The sequence below is a fragment of the Pelobates fuscus genome, chromosome 13 (assembly GCF_036172605.1).
Source record: "Pelobates fuscus isolate aPelFus1 chromosome 13, aPelFus1.pri, whole genome shotgun sequence".
Classification (NCBI taxonomy): domain Eukaryota; kingdom Metazoa; phylum Chordata; class Amphibia; order Anura; family Pelobatidae; genus Pelobates; species Pelobates fuscus.
In genome coordinates this window covers 28,703,540-28,720,950 of record NC_086329.1, presented here as the reverse complement: position 1 = coordinate 28,720,950, position 17,411 = coordinate 28,703,540, and the positions used below count along the sequence as shown (strand labels likewise).

The window sequence follows — 17,411 nt, the reverse complement described above, 5'->3', positions numbered from 1 at the left end:
AATGTATAAAAATATTACTGTGATAATCTGTCCGTGTTTGTTTACATATTGCAGGATATGTTAGAAGAATATAGAACTCTGAGTGCGGCGGTGTTTACAAAGAATATTTATAATGTATTGTTTAATTTACCCATGTTTTTTAAGAGTTCCAAGTGACCTTAAGTAAACTTGTGAGCGTAAGGAGGAATTGTCATCAAAGAAATGTGTATGAACCTCTCGGTACTCCCTTCCTTAGCACAGAACCGCAGCCCTCAAGTGCCACTGCAGCCTACCAACTTGTTATAAAGGATTTAACCACAAAAAAAAGCATGTGTCTGACGCAAACACAATATTGTGTGGGTTTATGCGTGGGATTGTAATTCCTTCCCATGTAAGACCGAACGCTGTGTGGAGTGAGTGTCTTAAAATGTTAAAAACAAGTGTGAAGTAAGAGTGTATGCACATTGAGAATTAATGTGTGTGTGTATATGTAGATATATAAGTATATATTACATATGTTATATGTAAAAATGTATTGCATATGCAATATGTGGAAACAATTCTGTAAATGTAAATATATTTGCGTATATGTTGGCTGATGAAAGTTTAAAAAGTTTGAGAATAAGTGAGTTAAACTGGTTGAGGTATTGTGATTGAGAAGAAATATATCCCTTCCTTAATGATAAAGTGCATGAATGATTGAGTGTAGTTGAGTGACTCTATGACTGTGTATGAGTGATTGAATGCCGGTATATTACTCAATGATTGACAGTGTATGAGTGTTGGTATATAACTTGGTGACTGGTGGTACGTGAGTGATTCACTGCTGGTGTATTACTCTGTTACTGTGTGTGAGTGATTTAAGTATAGGTATATGCCCCGATTACTAACCATGTGCGTGATTGAGTATGGGTATATTTGAATGACTGGCGGAGTGTGAGTTTGTGACTGTGTGACTTAAAAAAAAAAAAAAAATGTTATCATCTGACAAATATTATACAAGAATGACTGACTGCAGATATTGTATTTTGTATTGTCATTTACATAGCACAAACTTATTCCGCAACCGATTGAAATATTATAAAGGGGGAAATTTTACAATAAATAAAACAATTACAAAATGTCACAGGAACAATAGGTTAAAGAGGACACTGCCCAAAGAGCTTACAGTCTAGATATATGTGTGTGATATAATATGATGAATGACTGATTGTGCGTATGTTACAGTGTGAGTGAATGACAGGGGTAAATTTTTGTCATATACATTAGTGTTTCATTAGTCATTAATTTGAGAAATCCTAAAAATCTGTCAGTATTTTTTACTTGATGACCTAGTCCTAGAGTCACACACCTACATTATATTACACATAAAACTTTGAATACAGACACGAGTACAGTTAAACATTATCGCTAAATGTGGGGGGCGGCGGAGGAGAGATGGGAAGCAACAAGAAGTGCGAACTATGAAATCACAGCCTAGTTAATGTTTTGGTTTACAAAGTAACACTCTGAGAGAGTTGGTGAATGTGTTTGTGAGTGCCTGTGATTTCAAAAAAAGTTGTTAAACAAGTGAGTGAATGGAAGTACCTAAGAATAAATTATTATACACCGGATATTTTTTCAATCAGCAATTCTAGCTTTCAAAATCTATAGCAGTTTCAAGTAAATTAAACAGAACTTATTCCCTAAACACCGAATTATAGTAAATTAAAATCAAAACTGCACAGTGTAGGCAAAAAGTGCCTTTTTGATCTAAAACTATACCTCCCCCCCTCCCCCCCAACATTCTTCTTTTTTTTGTCTATATATATATTTTACCTAATCTTACCTGCACAATCAACATATATGTTAAAAGATCTAGACTGTGAAGTGAAATTGCAGTGAGGGGACATATATATATCGGCCTTCATGTGGAGTTGATGCAATATTATCCTCTGTAGCAGTTTACACCGTGTATGAATTTTGTGCTTGGAAAGAGGGTATACTGTCAATATATTGGGTATGTTCCGTAACTTAGGGGGGGGGGGGCTTTGTTCACTGAATCAAAACTGTGGAGAATTGACAAGGTAACTGTATGAGTTAGGCCACAATGGTGAAATTTAAAAACCTCTCCGACGCCAAGCTTGACTGCGTAGGCCTATAATTCGCAAATGTTTCATGAACGTGTCACTATTCTGTGTTTGGTGAATTCAACGCCTCTCTCTTAGAATGCCTTAGCCACCAATGGTTTACAGTGATATGTTATCTCTTAGAATGTAAGCTCTTTTGAGCTGGGCCCTCAGCACCTTCTGTTCCTGTACGTCCAACGTGTCTTGTTGCAAATAGTTATGTGTTAGTCCACCTATTGTAGACACAGAATTTTTCAAATAAAAAGCCAAAATATCCATTGTGGTGAATTTGGAGAAAGTTTCGAATTTGTGACTTTAGCCTACAATTTGCAATTCCACTACATTCAATTCTCCACGATTGCACTTTTTAGAAACTAATCCAATCAGACCTAGCGCTCTCTGATAATACCAGTGCAAGAAGCATTTGCACATACAAAGCCCACACTTAACCCTTTCAATGGAAGCAGGCCAACACAGTCCCCTCTACAATTGTCTGGTTAACCTAGTGCATCGATCACCACTCTGTAATCTTCAATGGCTAAACCAAGAGTGTCTCTCTAAATTTATACAGGAAGACAGCCCTGTTACCGCAATCTAAAAGTGCATTTGAAGAACAAGGCACCTCCGGCCTTCTCCAATCTAAATATAGTATATATAAAACAGCAGACACTTCATACTAAACACATCCACCTCACCCCAAAGTCATTATTTACTATAATAGCCACACCACAGGACAACAAACGCTGTAGTCAAGGATGATACTTGTGTGGGGAATTACATTATATATATATATATATATATATATATATATAATAAATACACAAGATCCAGCGCACTCTCCTATCTACTAAACAGCAACTTCAATGTCGACAGACTTTATTAGTCTGTAAAAGTTTTTTTTAAAAACACCTAATCTAGGCAAAAAAATGGGGATTTAGTTACATTATATGATCATACATTGCATAAGCCTGCCACAACGTCAATATATATATATAAAAAAATCATGTCATTTATGTAGCTTTTTTTTTTATAAAAAATAAATTTTAAATTGTGTATATTTGTGGGAATCACTTTGCAAATAAAACTCACAAATGCCAACATTGCAATAGCAGTAATAAACAAAATAAAATAACTTAAAGGGGTATGCATTGGATATATTCAATAAACTGTGTTTTGAGGGACAATTGACAAGGGAATTGCAAATTTAAGGCCAAACATAATTCTCCAACCGGATTACTTTTCCATGTGATCTATTCTGGTTTGAGATTTGCAATTCCCCTGCGAGTGTTTCACGACTGCCAGTTTAGTAAATAATCCCAGTTTGTGTTGTAATAAAAGCAATGCATTATGGCTTCCCTTTCTGATTTAGTGATCACAGAATAGTTGCTGACAGATTACTTGCTTTGCCCCAAGTGTGTCCTGCACAGTGGCAATAGCTGGTCTGATAGCAGCATGCTGTACAATAATCTGGCACTGGAACAGTTAATCTTCTTAAACTGAATGGAAATGAGTTGTTTTGTTGGGGTTTTTTTTTTAGTGACTTGGAACATTTAACCCTTTCAGAGACAGCTCATCCACACTTAGAAAACCTCCCTACACCAACTGGTCTCCAGTGCTTCCCAAAGGCTGTCCAGTTTGGTAATTGGCTTGCACAGACAAAGGGCTGGTCACCCAAATCCTGTAGTTCCTTGAAACTATAATAAGGTTCCGTATTACTAAGGAGCAAAGTAAATTGGCTTTAGCCGTGGCCATCTGTCAGATTTCTGAACATGCCTGGTGTGTAATCCACTAAGCAGGACACCAGCTCTCAGACTGTACTTTGGTAGGAAGCCTAACTCTACAGAGGAGGGGGGTGTATACATGTTACAAGATTGTATATACACAGATCCTGTCTATTGTTCATCTCTTCCCTAAAGTCCCCAGACTTGTGCCAACTAAAAACCTGGAACTGGGAGCAGTGGAAACAAACACGAGAAATCTATTCTACAAACCCCCAGCTTGTTCTGTACACAGTGGGAGATACAGCCCATATATAACCTAGATCACCCAGCCCTGCCATATACACAGCCAGAATAGACACACTGTCTGTTTGCATTGAGAGAGAATCTCAATGGATTCTTCCGGGTAAAACAATTTGTAAATAAATGTAACGAATCCGTGATTGTTTTCAACGCCTCTGGCATTTAACCCACTCACTGCAAGCCAGTTTACTACGGGTTAATAAACTAGTTCTATGACTGATTTTGATGCAGTTCTACAGAATATATATTTTAACAGCAAACTAATTAAATTTTGTATAAAACGAAGCAGTTTTAGACCAAGATATAATTAACCCGTTTGAGTGCCAGGGGTGTGCTCAAAACATTAGAAGGCAATGTTTGGGCAAACCTCTGGCACTCTAAGGGTTAATGATAGGAATGATACAATGTCCCAGTAGTTTTTTTTTTTATATATACACCTTACAGCCAGGCCCCTCTGTGACCCTCCAGTAATGGACCATAGCAGTTCTGCCCCTGTGCATGGCACTTTACAATTTATTTCTGATGATGCCCCACCCTGGCAGTGCCCACAATCCCTTTACGTGCCACCCCTATAGAACTATGGTTCTATAAAGCAGAACAATGCATAAAGAATACAGCAAGCAGACTTGGAGTTATCTCTAAACATGTACAGTATTCACTAAGACAAGCCTCTCACAGCCAGCCAGCCTCCATTAAGCGCCTGATCTCACTGTGCCCCATTATTAAAGTGTTAAAAATCGATGCTTAACCTGCAATAGCGCTCTCAATAATTCTCTCCAGCTCTCCTTAATAGAAAGTCAATTATTGGTTCATTAAAGGTTACGATTCTATGGCAGAGGCTCTGGGCGCCTGCCTGGGGGCATCACAAGGGGCAAGTGGGCACAGATGGCACCCGCAAAATGTCAGAGAATAGCCCTCTGATACCCAAATAAATGCACATCGATACTTTTTAAATTAATACCAGAACCTTCTGCACAAGAAAAAGTTACAAAATTGAATATAATGTATATATATTATACACTCAAAAACAATATGTATTTGTAATTACAATATGGAAAATGCGTGTATGTTGTTTAACTACCATATATCACAGCAACTACACATTGATCAATAATACACTAAAGCTGGGCAGGAAGATGGCACTAAGGGACCTAAGTCACAGGTACAACGAGCCTCCACAAAGAAAAACACTAAGGAGGCTCAGCAATTAAGGGGAGGCCAAAGAATGCAGTATATTATTACCAGCAATCATTGGAGGCTTAATAATAAATAAATAAAATACACCAAAGAAGCTCAGCAGGTATAGAATACCGTCCAATAAAATATATAAAAGAGTCCAAATATTTCAATAAATCATTATCAGCATTTAACAATGATTCTTATTACTAGCAGTTATTAAAACCAAGGCAATGACACAGCTAAAGGAGGCCAAAAACCTAAATATATGACTTTCAGCATTATGTTGAGGCTCAGCAATTACATATATTAATATTCGAAGAAGTAAGTGGAACCTGGACATTAAAACAGATAAGAGAGGTGTAAAAAAAAACCTTAAAACATATTATTGGGGGCTCAGCCACCACAGACACTGAAAAAGGAGGCTCAGCAATAAAATACAAGTGAGATGAGTTTCAATGAGACAAACCAGCCTGGGCAGACCATAAAGGTATACAGTAAATACATATTGTAGGCCACATTGAGTGCTGCTGCCTTAAATTCATAAAGCCATTTCCAAAGCAGACAGTTTAAATATCGCATGGAACTCGCCATGCGATACATAGTACATATGGGGATTCAGTAAGAAGCATGGGACTTACATGATCTGCGAGGTTCGTAGAAGATCCAGATAGTTCTTCGTGGTCAGATTTGGAGCTGCCGTCCCTCTCATCAATCACTAAATCTATTGGCATTTTTCCTTTCAGACAGCTGATGTATCGATGACAAAAATTATCGCATAATTCATGGACCTGGGGAGGGGGCAGGAGGGGGGGGGAGAGGAAAGCATTTTGTGTGTTGGTGTGAATAGTAACAAGCTGTGTCCTCCAAGAGTAAACTATCATTAAGGGCTGTAATAGTTGGAGGCAAGGAAGCAATAAAGAAATTGTAAGAGCAGATATTATTCTCCTGAGACCCTAGCAGCAACAGCCAGAAAAGAGAGAGAGGATGAGAGGGGAGAAAACAAGAGGGGGCAGCAGGGAGGAGAGGGTTAAACAGGGCAAAAAGACAATGTATCCAGGATGGATGGAGAGAAACAGCAGGAAATGTAAAAGGAAAAGATAGCACAAAAAGAGGAGAGACAGTGAGATCTAGATTTAAGGAGGAAAACCCCTCATCAAAATACAATAATGAAATTGTTAACCACCTCCCGGGCATGTGCACATCACTCCCTGATGTTCGACCCATGTCCCTGGGACACAGACAGGGAAATCCACAGCACTGGAGGTCATAGTGGGACCCAATGAGTGGGCAATTTGGGAGTTATAATCCGGAGTGAGATCCAATGCCTGGCCGAGGCGGTCACTAATAATTCGGAGTGAGATCCAATGTCCGGGCAAATAGGGCAACTCGAATCCGGAGTGAGATCCAATGCCTGGGCAACGTGGGGAGTAAAATCCGGAGTGAGATCCAATGCCCGGGTAGTGTGGGCAATTTAATCCGGAGTGAGTTCCAAAGCCCCCACGGTATAGGAACACTTCACAAATCGCTTTGTGCTGTTATCTATCCCTAATGTATACAGCGCTTCGCACAGATACATGGAAACCGGTTTAACAAACAGGCTAACGCTTCCATTCTCTACTGGCCCAACAGCAATATTTATAAATAATATATATAATGTCATACACACAACAAAGATAATAAAAATAAACAGTCACACGACAGAATGCTATAATTACTATTTTATAGGATATAATTAGAAACCTTTTCATTCATAACATGTAAAATTAAAGTGCAATAAAATACAATTATTTTTTAATTGACGTAGATACACACTAATATATATATATATATATATATATATATATATATATATAGTATTTGCAGGTATGTGTGTATACATATACTTTAATCACATTCATATATATATATACACACACACACACACACATATATATATATATATATATATATTTATATTTATATAAATATTTAATTAGCACAATAAATTTCTTGTGAGATAATCGCATAGACGAGAAAGGGGAGATTTATGTTAAAACACTCTCCTAAATAAAAGAGAAACATTGTAATAAACAATTAATACGCCAAACATAATACATAATATAATGTAATAAAAAACACAACAATGTATTTACCTTTTCTAATTCTAAGAGATGAAACCTCAAGACTTGAATAGCCTGGATCATCTACAAAGAGAGAGAGAGAGATATGGAGTTATGTTCTGGATACAGTTTGGTTTGAGGTATAGGAACAAGTTTCACTTAGAGCATGGGGTTTGGAGGGATAGTAGTCTATGTTAGGGCAGGAGATGGTCTAATGGTAGGGAAGGACCCCATACTTTGCCCTGTGCAGAGACCCCTGTCAAGGGCAATGCTAATTAGCCAGCATTTTAGCGAATTCCTTAGTTATGGCTGACTTGGCTTGATCAAGTGTAATCCTGATCCGTCCCTGATTGCCTGAGACTTCTGATGGATGTCCTGCCTGCTAATTCAGTGACATTAATAATCTGAAGGACAGGGCAACTCCACAGGTGACATACATACATTTAGCTCACCACTTTCACTTTACTTTTTAACTGGAAATGGAGTCAAATAAACTCACAGTAAAACCTCTCCATGTCCCAGTGCACTGTACTTAACTTAAAATAAATATAAAATAGATGTAAAAAAATAATAATAAAATAAAGTATTATTAGTTGTTAAAAATAAACCATAAGTGAAATTAAAAAACATTTCTCACCAAATTATCCAGCTCGGGATTTGAGGAAAAAAGAGGTTTTTCTGCTCGAACCTGTGACAGAAAATAGAACAATTAAGTGACCGACGGGTTTGGGGTAAAATCCTCTGAATTTATGTTTTTTTTTTCTAAGGGAGAAAATCTAGAAAAATGGCTTTAAAAAGCAGACACGGATGGGGATAAAAACACGTGTTCTAATTACCCCCAAATAAATGTATCTTGTACAGTTTCCTTTTTGTTGTATAGTATTCACGAATTAGATATGTGTTAGTTACTTAATATGTTTATGCAGCCCTCCTGCAGATTTGGGTGTTTTGTCAAAGTATACAGTAATGATAAATGATACCCATAATCAAAACAGTGAAAATTAATATATTAAGGGTAAAATGAAATAGGTTTTAATTTGAGGATATGATTGCAAGTTTAGTTACTGCACGCCCAGTGTATGAGTGCTGCATACAATGTATCTTCCTCAACGTTCTGTTTACAAACATTGTGGTCAGGAAGGCGCTGTAGCAAGGCCTAACAGGAGGTCATGGAGGTCAAGTGTTGACAATGGAGGTTTTGGGGTACAAGCAATGGAGGTGATTGACCTGTTTTGCAAATACTGCGATGTCTTCGTTAAAGGAATCCGACGAACATACATCCCCTCCAGCGACTCCCGGCTCTCTGGGGGTACACGTTGCTAGTTCACATTTCTCAAAAACCAGGGCTAATAAAGGAAAGAGGGGGTGTCTAGAGAACCCCCCAAAACATATTAACAAGAAGAAAAAAAATTGCAATATTTAAAGTTGAAGGGAAGCAAAGGGAGAGGCCAATTCACAAGACAAACTGCTTAAAAAATCCCATGCAATATCCTCTTAAAGCCAAAAACACAGAATAAAGGCAAGAGATCACCCTAATAAGTAATAATAATAAAAAGCATAAGCATCCAAGAAAAATTATTTATTCAAGGCACTGAAATGACTTAAAAAAAATAACAATAATAAAAGTCAGGTAAACCGCAGCGTTCATGCACTGTATATTTTATAAATAAATTCTAAGATATAAATTATTTAATGTAATATTTAATCATAAGAATAGTAAAAAAAAAAAAAAAAAATGTTTAAAAAAATATGACTTGCTTACCTAGATTCCTGCGCACATAGAACAGACTTTCTAAGCAAAATAATACAATTACAAATTGTATCTGGCTAATAAATAATTTGCAATCATTTCTGTGCTTAGCAACACGATGATAATGAATGCTTTTATTTAATCCGTATTTAGTCGGTATTAGAAGCATTCTCTGTGCTGGGTGAAGGTCCTGTTACTATGCTCGGCGCTGGATTTACCCCGGTATTAGCATAGACACAGTCAGGCCTGACTTGCTCACAATTCACAGTTACCCACTTTACCATCTATGCTCCCAACCTGAATTTCTTCATTTTTTTTTTAAAGCTTTTAAGCTTTTTTTTTTTAAATCAGATCTTTTATTTTGATGTACAAGATAAGTATATGTTCACTCACTTTCTCAATTTAATTCTTTGTTGCTGAAATATATTATCTACACTAACTGACAGACCAGCATTTTGCACACATTCTCTGAAGACTGGAGGTAAATGCAATATATTTTTTAAAAATCCCTTTTTGGCTTCACATGCTTTTTGTTACCCCCTCTGTTACCCACATGCAAATAACCAGGCACCTACCCATAAATTGCATCTTTGTCTCTTTTTAGGGCATCATTCACAGCAGATCCCATGCTGGTGGGCATGACATTTGGGTGAGGGGCATGAGTTCCATAGTGCTGGCTGGCATGGAGGGGGGGTCCGTGGTTTAAATGGTGTACCGGTGGAATGGGTCGTGGGGCGTGGGGGTCACCATACATTGAGGTTGGTACCCCCACCCCGTCCATGCCATAGTGCGGTAACTCATCGTACTGCCAGAAAAAGAAAAGACAGAAGTTTAGAAGAAAAAAAAAATAAATAAAAAATAAAATAAAACCAGATAAACCCAAAGACATAACAGGAAATAATAAACCCAACAGATCCAAACAGAATGGGAGTGATAGTGAGTAAAGTTTAAAAGCAGGAAGGCCTTGAGAAGAAAATAAATACTTTTAAAAATTATACAATGAATAAAAAAAAAATTAAATTAAAAAAAATCTATTGTATAATAATAATAATTATAAAAAAAAATAATAAAAAAAATTGGCCAAATCAAATAAAATGTTGAAGTTCCAAAGAGAAACAGTTTACCAGGAACATTGAGGCGTGTGAAGGGTCTTTACTGCTCATCCAAAAAAAAAAAAAAGAAGAAGAAAAAAAAAAAAGACAAATCTCCCGAAAAAAAAAAAAAGGAAAAAAAAAAAAAAAGGTGTGAGGTCCTCCGAGAGAAAAGAGAGAATGAGAAAATCTTAGAAAGGGATTTGCTGGGGGAAAAGCTGGGGGGGAAAAGAGAAGCCGGGGAAAGGAACTGACTTTGTGGAACCAGGCTGTAGCAAGAGATAGAACTGACTACTGAAAGCTAGAGAGATCAGGAGAGAGACAGAGGAGAGAGACATGAGAGAGACAGAGAGAGAGAGAGAGAGAGTGAGAGAGAGAGAGAGAGACATGCAGGGATGCACTCTGCCTTAAACATACATATTCACTGTTTATTAACACACATATTACACGCTGATCTCTAAATCATATTTGCAACCCCCCCCGCCCCCCCCCCCCCCCCCCCCAGATTTAAACATACCCCATGCTGTATTTGTGGGGGGCATTTAAACCTACCCTTTGCGCCATCAATAGGGTCCTGTCCTTAGCCCTATAGTGGTTCCCAGTAAGGCAGGCTGTGTCCGGCTCCTGGGAGAGTGCCAGGGGGGTATGGGGTCAGGGAGGGAGGGGGTTTAACCAAAAAATGTTTGCTGTTCCTTCTGCAAATCCAGAAATGGTTCTTCAGCTGGCACCAGGATGGGAAAAAAAGCCACAATCATAAAAGCATGCTAAATTAAAAAAATAATAATAAAAATAAAATGTAAAATAGCCACAGCAAAATCTTCTTTTTATTTTATTTATTTTTTTAAATATAAAAATGTATATATATTTTGTTTCGGAGTTTAGGTCTTCCTGGTTCACACTTGAAATTGGATTCTTGGGAAGAAAAAAAAATCTTGTATTTTTTTTGTGTGTTATTTATTTATTTAGTTTTTTTTTTTTTTTAATTGTCAAAATCTTCCAAGTTGGTCTTTAGTGACGGCCCTGGAGAGAGCCACATGTACCCAAACTGGGGACTGTCATGGCTATCTGCCACTTCAGATGTCAATCAGTGGCAGAGCATGTTAAGGTGCTGAATGAGGGATTGTGGCAGCAGGGAGGAGGAGGATGATGGTGCTAGGAGTGATGATGAAGGTAGAAAGTGAGCAGCAAATCTTCCAACCCTTTCTCTCTCTCTCTCTCTCCCCTGCTGCTCCTATGTTTCTGTAACTCCTCTTGACAGGTCCCTACAGATCTGACTCTCTCTTTTTTTTTTCCTCCAATGACACGTGAAGAAAAAACAAAACAACAAAAAAAAGAAAGATCCAAGTGATGCAAAAATACCAAGGGAAAAATAAAAATAACAAAAAAAATTAAATAAATATTTACAAAAAAATAAAATAAAATAAAAAAATTCAATAATGAAAAAATATATAGAGCAAGCTTCCTTGTGCAGCGATGGAGCAGCAGAGACGGGTGAGTGAGGTGGGGATTTTTGCAGCCTGTCTCTGGCAGATGAGTGACTGCTGGCAGGTTGGCTGTTCCTGGCTTCTACAAGAGACTCAGTTTGTTGAGCTGATCGGCGGGAGAATGAAAAAAAATGACGAAACCCGGAAGTAGAGAGAGACCAGAGCCAGTCCTACGACACAGACACATGGATATTGGGGGGGGCAGAGTCTGGGAGGCTGTGCGAAGGGGCAGCGTGCAATCAGGAGTTGCTGCTCGTTCAGGGAGGCAGGGAAAGGGGGAGGCTACATCACTGGATCCTTCCTAACCCCTACACATCCCTTCCAAACCATCCCACGGATTCCTGGAGCTAGCAACCATCACAGCCCCCATGCCCACCCTCACTGGTCAGTCTGTAGGTATGTACTGGGCTCTACTTAACCCCTTCACTGCCAGTGCTTGATTCACACCCAAAGAAAGAAGAATAAAAAAAAAGTGCAAACATGACCCCCTATTTACCTCCATAGACAGAGTACTATATGCATTTTCAGTATTTTTTTTCTTTTATTTTTTTTGGTGGGGGGGGGGGGGGGGGGGGGGATTTATTCATATAGTGCCCTATAGGGGGCGTAGGTGGAGTTAACCATTGGGTTGTCACTCCAATGGTTAAGCACCAAAAGCTGTTTGCTGCTGCAGAACAGCTTGTACAGTCTATATACAGTAAGATCAGGCTGGGATATGTACCCAAATGGCCCAAATGAAGGACTGTGCTGTGAGAATGAGTGTGCACTTCACTGGAAATACCACGAGATAAAATACACAGAGGATGTGTGTGTGTGTGTGTGTGTGTTACACACGCACACACATGCACTAACACACACATACATTTTTAACATTGCTAGTTTTACACAAAGATTCATTTATTTTTTATTAATGTATTTTGTTTTTGGAAGCGAAGATCAGTACGTGTTTGAATGAGATCTGATCAGCGATGATCCGACTTGGAATGAGTAAAAGCACGATGCAATCATTGCCTGTGTCACAGTGTAACAGAATGTGCCTGTGTGAAATAGCAGAATTTCGAATGTTGTGTTCTGAGTGCTGGTTCTCCTGTGACTGAAGGCTTCAATCATGGTCACCGAGCCCTGGGATGAGGGCACACTGGGCTGAGGGGTGAGGGACAGGGCATTCACAGGCTGCTATTATTCTATCCTTTGTTGTTTGTCTGTGGGATGTGTCCACAGGTATTAGCGTGGTAATGCTCCTTAATGGCAGTGCTAATTACACACAGACTATTTACTAAATGAAGTAAAATGCTGCACCCCCGAGCACCAAACCAGAAGGGAAAAAAAACAAAAAACACAACACCAAGAAGTTCTCAGGGGGAGGGGGGGTAAGATCTCCCTTTTTGTCTTGTTGTCCAGCCCCTTTGCTAGAAGTGAAACCTGCTTTAGACCTCAGAACAGTCAATTACCCCAAGTCCTGGAGCCCATCAATCATGGCAGGGGCCTGGAGTTTAAAGGGGAGGGAGGGGGAGGATGGGCCTGTCTTTTAGCCTTTTCAAGTGATGCCCCCTGTAATGCCCCATCTCTATAATCACAGCACTCCTCTATTTAAAAGAAATAAAATGCTAGGGAAAAATGAGGAACACAGGTTAATGTATCAGTTTAACCTCTTTGTTACCAGAGAGGTCAGCAAGCCATCTAAGCTAGCACTGAAACAGTCACTGTGTAAAAAGTAGCTTTTGGGGTCACTGGCTGTCTGGGTGATGGAGTATCTCAAGCAGTCAGGAGGGTTAACTCCTTCATTTCCAGAAAAAGGGGGAGGGGGGGGGGGGTCGTGTTGCTTTCTTTCTAACTACTCAGTTCGACAATGAAAGGGTTAAGCCCGCTGCATTGAATGGAGAGCTTCCATAACATAGATGTCTACAGGAGAATCCTGACACATACATTGGGGATGGTAATGGGATGGGATGGCAAATAGAAGCAGTCAGTGGGCATTCCTAACCCCAGCATCCTGCACAGAGACTGGGCTTTAGGGCTATGCCTCAGGGCAGCTGTGGGAGAGGCAGGCTGGGTCTGTGTGAGTAGTGATAGCAAAGGCAACTCTGCTTAATAGGGACAGCCAGCTTTAAATGGGACTCTATCAGACAGCCAGGATGGCATGGGACACCGGTTATTGGAGCTATTAGACAGTCGGCCTGGGATGGGACTGTATTAGACAGTCAGTCCGGGGTGGGATTCTTGTTACTGGAGTTAAGGGACAACCACCCTGGGATGGGATTCTGATGAGAGAGTTAAGAGACAGCCTGTCTGGGATGGGACTCTGGTTTTTGGAGTTATTAGACAGTCAGCCTGTGATGGGACTCTGGTTATTGGAGTTATTAGACAGTCAGTCTGTGATGGGACTATGGTTATTGGAGCTATTAGACAGTCAGCCTGTGATGGGACTCTGGTTATTGGAGTTATTAGACAGTCAGCCTGTGATGGGACTCTGGTTATTGGAGTTATTAGACAGTCAGCCTGTGATGGGACTATGGTTATTGGAGTTATTAGACAGTCAGCCTGTGATGGGACTCTGGTTATTGGAGTTATTAGACAGTCAGCCTGTGATGGGAATCTGGTTATTGGAGTTATTAGACAGTCAGCCTGTGATGGGACTATGGTTATTGGAGTTATTAGACAGTCAGCCTGTGATGGGAATCTGGTGACTGAGTTAAGGGACAGCCACCATTTCATAGGAATCTGGTGACTGAGTTGAGACAGTCAGTCTGGGGTGAATGGGCTCAGATACCTCATGCCTGGGATGGAGCTATTTGGAGCTCTGGTATATTGCAGACAAGGTAGAACCAGCAAGGCACGGAGCTCTGTTGTAAGGGAGTTGATGTAAACCCAGGCTGCCACGGAGCTCTGTTCTTAGGAAGCTGATGTAGAGACAGGTAGCTATGGAGGTAAAGTAGAGACAATTATGTATAGAGCCCTGTTCTAATGGAGCTGGTGTGGAGTTATTGTCAGTTAGCCATGGAGCTCTGTTCTAAGGGAGCTGAGTTATTGTCAGATAGCCATGGAGCTCTGTTCTAAGGGAGCTGAGTTATTGTCAGATAGCCATGGAGCTCTGTTCAAGGGGTGCTGAGCTAGTGTCAGATAGCCATGGAGCTCTGTTTAAAGAGAGCTCAAGTAGAGTCGGTTAGCCATGGAGCTCTGTTCTGATGAGAGCTGGTGCAGAAACCGCTAGCCACGGAGCTCTGTTCTAAGGGATTGTCAAATAGCCATGGAGCTCTGTTCTAATGGAAGCTGGTTCAGAAACAGTTAGTTATGGAGTTCTGTTCTAAGGGAACTGAGTTATTGCGAGATAGCAATAGAGCTCTGTTCTAAGGGAGCTGAGACAGTTAGCCATGGAGCTCTGTTCTAAGGGAACTGGGATAGTTCTAAGGGAGCTAGACAGTTAGCCATGGAGCTCTGTTCTAAGGGAGCTTGGACAGTTAGTCCTGGAGCTCTGTTCTAAGGGAGCTGAGACAGCCATGGAGCTCTGTTCTAAGTAAGCTGAGACAGCCATGGAGCGCTTTTCTAAGGGAGCAGAGACAGCTAGCCATGGAGCTCTGTTCTAAGGGAACTGGGATAGCTCTAAGGGAGCGGGTACAGTTAGCCATGGAACTCTGTTCTAAGGGAGCGGGGACAGTTAGCCATGGAGCTCTGTTCTAAGGGAGCGGGGACAGTTAGCCATGGAGCTCTGTTCTAAGGGAGCGGGGACAGTTAGCCATGGAGCTCTGTTCTAAGGGAGCTTGGACAGTTAGCCATGGAGCTCTGTTCTAAGCGAGCTTGGACAGTTAGCCATGGAGCTCTGTTCTAAGGGAGCGGGGACAGTTAGCCATGGAGCTCTGTTCTAAGGGAGCGGGGACAGTTAGCCATGGAGCTCTGTTCTAAGGGAGCGGGGACAGTTAGCCATGGAGCTCTGTTCTAAGGGAGCTTGGACAGTTAGCCATGGAGCTCTGTTCTAAGCGAGCTTGGACAGTTATCCATGGAGCTCTGTTCTAAGGGAGCTTGGACAGTTAGCCATGGAGCTAAGTTAGATCCCCGCTCTATAGAAGAGATGAAGCAGAGGCAGTCCGGTTGGGAGTGTAGTAATGTGTGAGGGGCAGCCTGGATAGATAGCTGGGTTACGGATAGATACATTGTATCGTACAGCTCGCTCACAGCCAGCAGGGACAGAGAGAGAGCTACCGGGGGACCCAGAGACTACAGCAGCTATAACACACAGCTATCAGGGGAATGATCACTGCACGGGAGACCAGGCTTCAACTGCAAGGTGAGTCTATTAGCTAGAACAACTCAGTATTCACAGATACAGTGTCATATACACACATTATACACACACACACACACATATATACATACACAGTGTAACATACACACATTATACATATACAATGTAATATACTCACATTATACATATATATATATATATATAATATATATATACATATACAGTGTAATATACACACATAATACATACACAGTGTAATATACACACATAATACATATACATATACAGTGTAACATACACACATTATACATATACAGTGTAATATACACACATTATACATAATATACAGTGTAACATACACACATTATACATATACAGTGTAATATACACACATTATACATAATATACAGTGTAACATACACACATTATACATATACAGTGTAATATACACACATTATACATATACAATGTAATATACTCACATTATACATATATATATATATATATATATACATATACATATACAGTGTAATATACACACATAATACATATACATATACAGTGTAACATACACACATTATACATATACAGTGTAATATACACACATTATACATAATATACAGTGTAACATACACACATTATACATATACAGTGTAATATACACACATTATACATATACAGTGTAATATACTCACATTATATATACACACACACAATTATACAGTATACATATATACACACAGTGTAATATATACAGAAACAATACTGTGTAATATACGCAGAAAACAAAAACACACACATTATACACACACACACATATATATATATATACATAGAGTGTAATATAAACACAAACACACACACAGTATACATATATACAGTGTAATACGAACACACACACGCAGTGTAATATAAACATACACACACACATTATATATATACATAGTGTAATATACAAACAGTAGATATATACACAGTGTAAAATACCCACATACAAACATATTATGCATACAGTGTAATATACACATACAAACAATACACATATACACAGTGTAATATGCATACAGACACAAACATTGTACGTTTATATATAAATGTGTGTGTGCATAAATATATAAAATAAAAACATTCTATATATATATATATAATATAAATGTATGTCCTATTTACATTTTAATAAATACACAGTACTATATATATATATACACACACGTAAATATATGATATACACAGAAAAACGAACTCCAGTTATACACTGTGTACATTGTACAGTTTCCTGCACTGATACAGTTGGTTTTTATTTTTACAAAAGCATTTTAAGTAGATCTTAAAACTTTTGTACGCCTTGTGTATATATTTGGTTACTTGTTATATAGACTATTACTCTATCCTTTTAATATTGAATATACTTGTATTTCTAATAATAATAATAATAATTAATAATAAATACAAATGGATGG

General features: G+C 39.1%; 1 protein-coding gene across 8 annotated transcripts in view; it reads right to left on the bottom strand.

Moving 5' to 3' along the window:
- MEIS2 (Meis homeobox 2) overlaps nucleotides 1–11,026 on the bottom strand; it is a 124,200-nt gene extending 113,174 nt beyond the window's left edge. For 4 of the 8 annotated variants that reach the window (XM_063439973.1, XM_063439974.1, XM_063439976.1 and 1 more), the window contains exons 1-6: nucleotides 10,261–10,476; nucleotides 9,712–9,941; nucleotides 8,614–8,755; nucleotides 8,024–8,074; nucleotides 7,420–7,470; nucleotides 5,926–6,075 (exon numbers count right to left, since the gene is read on the bottom strand). In XM_063439973.1, coding sequence (XP_063296043.1) covers nucleotides 5,926–6,075; nucleotides 7,420–7,470; nucleotides 8,024–8,074; nucleotides 8,614–8,755; nucleotides 9,712–9,941; nucleotides 10,261–10,299 — 663 coding nt within the window. In that variant the 5' untranslated portion in view covers nucleotides 10,300–10,476. The other 4 variants (XM_063439975.1, XM_063439979.1, XM_063439980.1 and 1 more) reach the window with 4 other exon arrangements.
- Between the last annotated feature and the right edge of the window lie 6,385 nt (nucleotides 11,027–17,411).